General features: G+C 42.4%; 1 protein-coding gene across 1 annotated transcript in view; it reads right to left on the reverse strand.

Moving 5' to 3' along the window:
• Nucleotides 1–10,000, reverse strand: part of LOC113813831 (muscle-specific protein 300 kDa) — an 18,211-nt gene that overhangs the window by 1,585 nt on the left and 6,626 nt on the right. The window contains exons 2-6 of the mRNA XM_070139004.1: nucleotides 6,768–7,115; nucleotides 5,740–5,914; nucleotides 3,196–3,452; nucleotides 2,395–2,674; nucleotides 62–321 (exon numbers count right to left, since the gene is read on the reverse strand). Coding sequence (XP_069995105.1) covers nucleotides 62–321; nucleotides 2,395–2,674; nucleotides 3,196–3,452; nucleotides 5,740–5,914; nucleotides 6,768–7,115 — 1,320 coding nt within the window. The remainder of the gene's footprint in view (nucleotides 1–61; nucleotides 322–2,394; nucleotides 2,675–3,195; nucleotides 3,453–5,739; nucleotides 5,915–6,767; nucleotides 7,116–10,000) is intronic.

Here is a 10,000-nt window from a genome sequence, read left to right on the forward strand (position 1 = left end):
CTGTCTCAATACCCACATTCACTCTTTGCATTCCGCACTCGCTCGACGTGCTCTCTCTCACCTGGCAGTCACCGAGCAGCGCCAAGCACTCGGCGAGGTTGCTGGGCTTGGGCAGGGGCTCCTTGATGTGGGATTCGGCAGACTCCATCCAGGGTTTGAACTCCTTGACGCCGCACAGGTAATCGGCGTAGAAGCGCTGGTCCTGTGAGATCGAGCCGGCCTCCTTCTCCACGGCCTCGCAGACCTCGGTGATGTACTGCCTGTACTCGTCCCAGGTGGCCTTGGTGTTCTTGGCGGTCTCGGACTTCTCCAGGTCCTCCTCTGCGGGGGCGGGAGAGGGGCGTTAGAGCGCTCTGAGGGGCGTTAGGGCGGTCTGAGGGGCGCGGGTTCACGGGGCTTCGACTCGCAGGGTTCGGGTGGTGCAAGGGGAGTGCAGGGGGGGGTTGCAAGTGGAGTTTTTTATCCGTGCTCAACCTATCTTTTCATTGTGTTCAACCTATCTTTTCATTTTGCTCAACCTATCTTTTCATTTTGCTCAACCTATCTTTTCATTTTGCTCAACCTATCTTTTCATTTTGCTATATTATTCCTCATAGTTCTGTGTACAAGTATCACCATCAGTATCCAGATACGTGCGTGAATTTTGGTAAATTAATTTGAAACTGCTTCAGAAGAAGAACGTTAATGTGTTAAGACTTATTGTTATGAGTAAAACAAAAAATGTTCAAAACAGAAATATCAAATAATACGAAAGTAACTGACAACGACAATATTATTGATAATAGTGAGAACGGTAATAAGTGTATCAGAGATAGTAACAAAAGTGTAAATCAATTGAAAATCATAAAAAGAACGTTTTTTTTTACGAAACAGCAAACGTAATTCATTTTCCTCCGCAAATGAAACGCAAAATTCCCACCGAGCAAAAGAATAAAGAAAGCAAGACGTGGCAACAGCGCATAACAGCGGGTTACTCATGTGGCAAATAAACGCAAGAAAGAAAACGGAAAGAAAATAAAAGAAAACGTCGATAAGTTGGCAAAGATCTTTCTTCAAGACTTACGTTTCCCGAAGAGCTGTCCTCACCGGCGACTCAAACCATGGGGGTCACAGGAAGCCGTTGGGAAAGGGGAAACCCAAGGAATTTTACCCAAACTGGAAAGGACGTAGGGTTTGGAAACGGAAAAGGGACAAGAGGGTGGAGAACCAAGCAGATGAAGGTGAGAAAACAAACGATTGGAAGAAAAACAGGAATTGGGAAAATGAAGAAAGTGAGTGGAAGGAAAGGTTGTGCTGACGAGGTTCTGCTGTTGTTGTTGTTGTTGTTGTTTTTTTGGTAAGAAAAATTGGATTGGGTCAGTTTGGTTTCAACGAGCTAAATAAACACACAAGTTTAGAACAAGGTTTACAATCCATGTGCATATTTATATATCTAAATGCCTCCTGCTAAGCTACAGGGACTATCAGCTATACCTTTTTTTATACTAGACTCCCATGCAATAAGGATATTTAAGCTAAACAATGGAGTTAAGGTTTCAGAAATTTACCTTTTTGCTGTAGTAGATTTGCATGCGTGGGGGGGGGGAGGTACAGCCTGACGTGAAAGTATAAGAATGTCTATCTACTGGAGATTTTCCTTAAATATCTTTACATTTCTTACTTAAGATACTTTAAGTTTGATTATGAGACGTCAGACTGGTGGGTAATGGCATGCCTTATACTGTATGGAGGATAAGGTAATTAAAAGAAGATGTCTTTTTTTCGTTTTCTGGAAATTATCCTAGTAAACTTAGTTCTAAGGACATTTTTCCCTTTTTCTGTCTCTCCCATCCTTTCTATCTATCTATCTATCTTTCTCTCTATCTATCTATCCCTCTCTATATATATCTCTCTATCTATTTATCTATCCCTCTTTCTTTCTCTCTCTCTCTCTCTCTCTCTCTCTCTCAATCTCTCTCTCTCTCTCTCTCTCTCTCTCTCATCTCTCTCTCTCTCTCTCTCTCTCTCTCTCTCTCTCACACACACACACACACACACACACACAATTTCTTAATCTCCCTCTCAATCTCTCTTTTTCTCTCGATCTCTCTTCGTCTCCCCCCATCCCACATCCCCCTGACCCCTCCCCCCCCTCCCCCTTCCCATCCCCTCCCCATCACCCAACCCCCCTACCTTCTCCCTCCCACCCCCACCCCCCCACCCCTTCCCCTCCCCCATCACCCCAACCCCCCTACCTTCTCCCTCCCACCCCCACCCCCCACCCCCTTCCCATCCCCCATCACCCAACCCCCCTACCTTCTCCCTCCCACCCCCACCCCCCACACCCCTTCCCATCCCCCATCACCCAACCCCCCCTACCTTCTCCCTCCCACCCCCACCCCCCACCTTCCGTACCTGTGAGAAGGGCCTTGTATTCCTTGTTCAGGGGCTCGACCTCGGGGAACTTGACCTGGGCCTGCTCCTGGAGGATGAGGATCTCCCTCACGCGGTCCTCGGGGCTGAGGTCGGCTGAGGTCGTGATTTCCTCGAGCTTGGCGTTCACGGGGGTGGCCCAGTCCTTGAGCTCCTTGGCGTGGTTCACGGTCTTGGTGAGCTTCTCGTTGTACTCGAAGAGCTTGTCGAGCTTGGCCTTGCACTTCTCGATGATGGTGCGCTTCTCCTCGACGTCGGCGACCTGGAGGGGGAGGGAGGGTGAGAGTGGAGGAGGAGAATAGGGTTTAGAGCTTTGTTTTCGTGTTTTCTTCTTCCTTTTTTTATTATTTATTTGTTTATTTTTGAATTTTGAGCTTTTTTCTGGCTGGAGAAGTGAGGAGAGCAGCTTAGGAGTAACGAACGAGTAATAGAAGGGATATAATGATAAAAAAGTTTAAGGGTCATTTATGTAAAGCATGTATATAGCATGAATTAATAACTAAAAAAAGAAATAAGTAAAATGAGACTAAGAAAAAGGAAAAAAAAAGTAAACAGAGACTAAGAAAAGGAAAAAATAATACGTAAAAGGAGACTAAGAAAAAGAATAAAAAGAAATAAGTAAAATGAGACTAAGAAAAAGAATAAAAAGAAATAAGTAAAATGAGACTAAGAAAAAATTACGAAATAAACAAAAGTAGACTAAGAAACAGAAAAAAACGAAAAAAACGCGCGCGCAAAAGCCTAAAAAAAACAAAAGGTGATCGCCCGCCACCCGAGCCCCACCTCCTTGTCCAGGAATTCCTTCTTGTCGTCACCAGCGAGGACGATGATGGTCTGGTAGCACTTCTTGATGGTCTCCAACATCTCGTCGGCCTTCTTCTTCTCCTCCTCCCAGATCTCGAGCTTCTGGGCGAGCTTCCTGGCGCCCATGACGGGGTCGTAGAATTTCCTGTAGCGTTTGAACTCGGTTTCCAGCTTCTCGATGGGGCCGTTGATGGCGGAGCGCATCTCGTCGTACTTCTCCCAGTCCTTGGCGGAGTCTGGCGGGAGTGGACGGGGGGGAGTCAGATGGCCGTCGGGGAAGGGAGTTTTTTTTTTTTTTTTTTTTTTTTTTTTTTTTTTTTGAGGGGGGTGGTGAAAAATCCGCGGGAAAGGTGATTTTTTATATTATTATGATTCTTTTTATTATCATATATATATGTATTTGTTTTCTTGTTTTGTTTTGTTTTTGGTGGGATGATTTTTTTTTTTTTTTTTTGGGGGGGGGGGGAGAGAATCCGCGGGAAAGTGATTTATTCTTTTTTTAGGGAGAGAGAGAATTTGGTGGGAAAGTGATCCTTTTTTAAGGGAGTAAGAAGTCCGCGGGAAAGTGTTTTTTTTTATTATTTTTTTTTAGGGGGAGAGAATTTGGTGGGAAAGTGATTTCTTTTAGGAGTGAAAGTCTTTTTTTTTTTGAGGGAGAGAGGAGGGAGAGAGGGTGGGAGGTAAGGGGGAGGGGGAGTTTGAAACGTTGGCGGGAAATTGATACTTTTTTTGAGGGAGAGAAAGAGGGAAGAATGGGAGACAAGAAGGGGTTGGATTGTGATTTTGGCAGGAAATGTATTTTTATCTTTCATTTTCTTTTTCTTTTCTCTTTTGAGGGAGAGAGAAAATGGAGGAATGGGAGATGAGAGAGAGAGGAATGATAAGAGCAGGATACAGAGTGAGAATTTGGCAGGAATCCACTTTTTTATTTTTTTATTTTTTTTTAATTGAGGAGAGAAAGAGGAGGGTAGGAGAAAAGATGAAGTAGAGAGTAATAACATTGAGGAAGTGATTTTTTTTTTCGAGATAGGTCGAGAGTGAGGATATGACGGGAAAGTTTTTTTTTTTTTTTTTTTTTTTTTTTGGAGAGAGAGAGAGAGAGAGAAGGCGTGAGAGGGTAAAGAACAGCGTTTCTCTCACTCTCTCTCTCTCTCTCTCTCTCTCTCTCTCTCTCTCTCTCTCTCTCTCTCTCTCTCTCTCTCTCTCTCTCTCTCTCTCTCTCTCTCTCTTTAGGGGGAAACTGCAAAATATTTTAAAGTGAGGTTTGTTTTTTTTTTTTCTTTTTTTCTTTTATTGGGGGAAGTAAGGGAGAAAAGGGAAAGGAAAAGCAAAGAGGAGATAAAAATGAAGTAAGAGATTTTAGTGTGAGAATCCGAGGATATTTTTCTCTTGATGATGGCGTAGGGGGGAGGAGAAAGAAAAGAAAACGGAAAGAAAAGAAAACGGGAAAAGGAAAACGGAGAAAAAATATACCAGTGACGCATTTTTTTTTTTTTTTTTTTTTTTTTTTTGAGGGTGAAAAGCAGTGTAAAGAGGAGATAGAGAGAAGTGAATTAATGCAGTGAAGAGGATGTTGAAAAGGATCGATAGAAATTTGAGCGTTTTTTTTTTTCTCTCTCTCTCTCTCTTGTTTTTAGGTGATATAGTAAAATTGGGAAAAAGTGCATAAAAGGCTATAGAATTAGGTACAGAGAAAGTGTGTGTATATCTCTCTCATTAGAAAAGATAGATTGGATCTAAGAAATTAATAGAGACGTAGGTAAATAGACTAGCCATAGATTTACAGAAAACATAATAGATCGAATATCTAAATGTAAATATCATAACTCCAATCCGGGTAACAAAGTAAATAAAAATAAAAAACAGTAGATTACGTTTAGCTGAAAGTTCACGTCTAACTTTCGCACACCCTCCTTCCTTCCTTCCTTCCCTTCCTCCTATTCCCTTCTTTCGTTCCCCAACTCCCGTGGTCATTGCACTGCATGGTGTGCCTCTTCCTTCAATCCGTATTCCTCATTCCCCTCCCTTCCTCCTCCCCTTCTTTCTCTATCCTTCCTTCCTTCCCCATCTCCCTCCTCCCCTTTCCCCCCTTTCTCTACTCACCTCAGAGCATGGTTAGCCTCCTTACCCAACCCCTATCCTTCATTCCATCCTCCTCCTCTTACTTCTCCCCCATTCCCCTTCCCCCTTCTTATCCCCACCCCCCTCCTCCATCTTCTACCCCCCTCCCCACCTCAGAACCCCTATCCCTTATTCCCCACCCTTCCCCCCTATCCTCACCCCCTTCCTCCCCCCTTTCCCCACCACCTCCCCACTTCCCCCTACTCACTGCAGAGCATGGATGTGCCTTCTTCCCCAACCCCTATCCCTCACCCCCCATCCTCCCCCCTCTCCTCACCACCTCCCCACTTTCCCCCTACTCACTGCAGAACCCCTATCCCTTATTCCCCTCCCCCCTTTCCCCATCCTCCCCCCTATCCCCACCACCTCCCCCTTTTCCCCACCCTCTCCCCCCCTACTCACTGCAGAGCATGGTGTGCCTCTCCTTGGACTTCTCGTTGGCCTCCTTCCACGTGTTCTCCATCTTCTCAATGAGCTCGGTGAGGAAAGGAGCCTTGTTGGGGTTCTGGAGCAGCTTCTTGCCACGCTTGAGGAGCTCCTCGTACTGTTCCCGCTGGGACTCCACGGTGGCGATGACCTGAGGTGGAGAGAGGAGGGGGGAGAGGAGAGAGAGATTAGGTGAGATCGGGTGATGGGAAGTGAGGTTTGGTGAGGTTAGGTGATGGGAAGTGAGGCTAGGTGAAATCAGGTGAAATTAGGTGAGGTTAGGTGAAATCAGGTGAGATTAGGTGAAACAGGTGAGGTTAAGTGATACCAGGTGAGATCAGGTGAAATCAGGTGAAATTAGGTGAAATCAGGTGAGATTAGGTATAATCAAGGGAGGTTAGTTGATGTCAAGTGAGGTTAGGTGAGATTAGGTGAAATCAAGTGAGGTTTGGTGAAATTACGTGTGTTCAAGGGAGAATAGGTGAACTCAGGCGAGATCAACTGAAGTCAAGTGAGATTAGGTGACATCAGGTGAAATCAAGTGGTGGTGAGGGGGGGGGGATGTTAATGATTAGGTGATATTTTTTTTATTAAGGAATGATTGCCAAAATGTAGGTCCTGAGTGACGGCACCACTGTTTTACCTTTTATTTCAAAGGAATGAAATGCACAAATGAAACAGATAGCTTGAGTTTTTTTTATCAAATCCCCCTTATAATAGGATTAATGAAAAACAAAATTAATTGGAGGATGAAAACCCAATCAACATTACTCATCCCCTAAAACAGGATGAAACGAAATCAATGTTATTTCTTAAACAAATGATAAATAGATAAAGAAAAAACTTACGAAGGCCCTCTAGACCCCCTCTAGACCCCTGGGACCCCTAAGAGACTTCCCGGACCTCCAAGAGACCCCAAGAAACCCCCAAAGAGACCCCAAGAAACCCAAAACACCCCAAGAAACCCCCCAAAAAAAGAACCAAAAACCACCAAAGAACCTCACCTTATCAGCCTTCTCGATCTGCTCCTCCACCATGTTCATGTTGTGGGGATGGATCTCCTTGACGGACAGGTGACGCATCTCCTCCAGCGTCTTCAGGGTCTGGCTGATGTCGTCACCGTAGGCGTAGCACCTCGCGTACACGTCCACCTTCGCCTGCGTCTCCTGCGTGGGGGGCATGAGCTTGTCGTGGCGGTCGATGAGAGCCTGGAGCTTCTTCTTCTCCGTGGCCTTGAACTCCTTGTCCTTGGAGCTGACCACGGTGTCGTCGGACACTCGCATCGACACCTTCTCCAGCATCATGTCGAGCCATTCCTTCATGCCTTCCTTCTCGAGATCGCGGGTCAGGGACTGCGGGGGAGGAGAGGGGGGCGTGTCAGTGGGAGTGGCGAATGAGGGAGAGAGGGAGGAAGAGAGAGAGAGGGAGGGAGGGAGAGAGAGAGAGGGGGGTGGAGAGAGAGGAGAGAGAGAGAGAGGAGAGGGGGGGAGAGAGAGAGAGGGAGGAGGGAAGGAGAGAGAGGGAGGGAGAGAGAGAGAGAGGAGGGGGGAGGAGGTAGGGAGAGAGAGAGGGGGAGAGGGAGGGAGAGAGAGAGAGAGAGGGAGAGAGATTGAGAGAGAGAGAGAGAGAGAGAGGGAGAGAGGGAAACAGAGAGAGAGAGGGAGACAGAGAGAGAGAGTTTGATTGATAGATTGATGGGTAGATAGAAGGGAGGAGAGAAAGATTGATTGATTGATAGAGAAAGAGAGAGAGAAAGATTGATTGATTGATTGATCGATAGAGAAAGAGAGAAAGAGTGATAGATAGATAGAGAATAGATAAATTGATAGACTGATAGATAGACAGATAGATACATGATATCAAATAACGTTAACAAAGGAGTATAATCACATTATGAAGATTATATAATGAGCAATACTCTGTGTATGCACAATCTGGCATATGCATAGATAAAGCTTACACTTCAATTCAAGAAGAGTATGTTTCCCATGTAAATAATAATTTGAAAATTGCCTAAACAATTAAGTTTCTTTTGCAGATGCGTTTTTAAAGTTTATTACCTGTGTGTGGGTGTCTCTACGTACACGCACAGGCACCCGCACACATGTACACATACACGCACATACACACAAACACGCATACACATACACACACACACGAATACACATGCACACACACACACACACACGCACATACATACACACACACATATATACGGACACATACACACACACACACACACACACACACACACACACACACAGGCATACACATACACACAAACACACACACACGCATACACTTACACACGCATACACACACACACACACGCACACACACCTACACGCATATACATATATATACACATATACACACAGATATTCACCCACACACACACAAATACACATTGCACAGCAAAGCAAATTTGAAAGTTGCAATTTGAAAGTTTTATAATCACTCATGACTCTGAATCACTAAAGAACATGAACAGATACACGCTGACCTAGCTATAAGAACAGCCAATGTAAACGCGATTTGATGAGAAAGCAAAGAACAGCGAAGATATAACTATAACACATACACACTTACGCATTGCAGAGATGACAGCGACGCACACATACATAGCTATCCGTATATATAGACATAAACACAAACATTTGCGCACATGTATATGGAAACAAACACAAAAGAAGGCACAGACATAGGGATATACATAAACATACACACGCATACAGACAAATACATGTGAATAGAGAGAGAGAGAGAGAGAGAGAGAGAGAGAGAGAGAGAGAGAGAGAGAGAGAGAGAGAGAGAGAGAGAGAGAGAGAGAGAGAGAGAGAGAGAGAGAGAGAGAGACAGAGAGAGAGAGAGAGAGAGAGAGAGAGAGAGAGAGAGAGAGAGAGAGAGAGAGAAAGAGAGAAAGATAGAGATAAAGAGAGATAGAGATAGAGATAGAAAGAGAGAGAGAGAGAGAGAGAGAGAGAAAGAGAGAGAGAGAGAGAGAAAGACAAACACGAAGACATGATTATATACAATTACGTAAATACATACACAGATACAGACAAACACATGTACACATATACACGCGAAGACGCAAACATACGAACATACATAAACATATACGCATACAGAGAGACAAACAAATGCACACATATAAACACAGATAAAAACACAAACACACAAACGCATATAATTCAATTAAAGTCAGTTAAAAAGGTTGATAATAATAATATAAGGAATTCAGTTTATTTTTTAATAGTACGAGACATATTAACAGCAGCAAAGTCAAGTGAAAAAAGTACATATTCAAGTTACAAAAAGATATACATATATAAGTCGATCCATATTTCTTTTTCTTTTTTTTTTTTCTTTTTTTTTTTTTTTGAGTTCGTAGAAAAAATCGTTAAAAATGCGAGGTAGTTTTGTTTTGTTTTGTTAATCTGAGATATTGGCCTTAATTGCATCTTACTATTTTATAGAAAGATGAAATAAGAACTTTTCTAATTAGCTTAATCCAAAGAAGCATGATAATATATCAAGAACAGGTACTCAAAATTCGTACATATATATATATATATATATATATATATATATATATATATATATATATATATATATATATATATATATATATATATATATATATATATATATATATCCTCCTTTAGTTGTTCACAATTTCAACATATTTAGATATTGGATGAAACTGTTTATTTATTAATTCATTTATCTGTCTTATTTTTTGCTATCGGATGCCCTTCCTAATGTTATCCTAATGGACAGCACCACGTTTTTGCAGAGTATTATTATAAAAAAAATCTAAGTTCTGAAGTTCTGTACATTCTGAATATACTCATATCACATTCGCAAATCTATTTTTTAAAAATCCACATTCACATTTTTTATATTTCGAGACATTCAAGATATATATGTGATTTGCGGTTCGGTTTATTTTAAGTAAATATCAGAGTATGTTCAGTCCAGAGTTATTATTTGTCCAAGTTAATGACCAATGCCTCTTTCCTCTAAGTAAAATTCAAAGTTGAATTCTTTCTACTATTTATCATAATTATCATCTTTAGCATCAGTATCATAATGATAGAAAGAAATATTTATAATTATATTAATAGTCATGGTAATGATAATGATGATTACAGCAATAATAGCAACAATAATAGCTGCTACTATTACTAGTGTTACTACTTTTTCTATCAATGTTGATAATTATAATGATAAT

The sequence above is a fragment of the Penaeus vannamei genome, chromosome 25 (genome assembly GCF_042767895.1).
Source record: "Penaeus vannamei isolate JL-2024 chromosome 25, ASM4276789v1, whole genome shotgun sequence".
Lineage (NCBI taxonomy): Eukaryota > Metazoa > Arthropoda > Malacostraca > Decapoda > Penaeidae > Penaeus > Penaeus vannamei.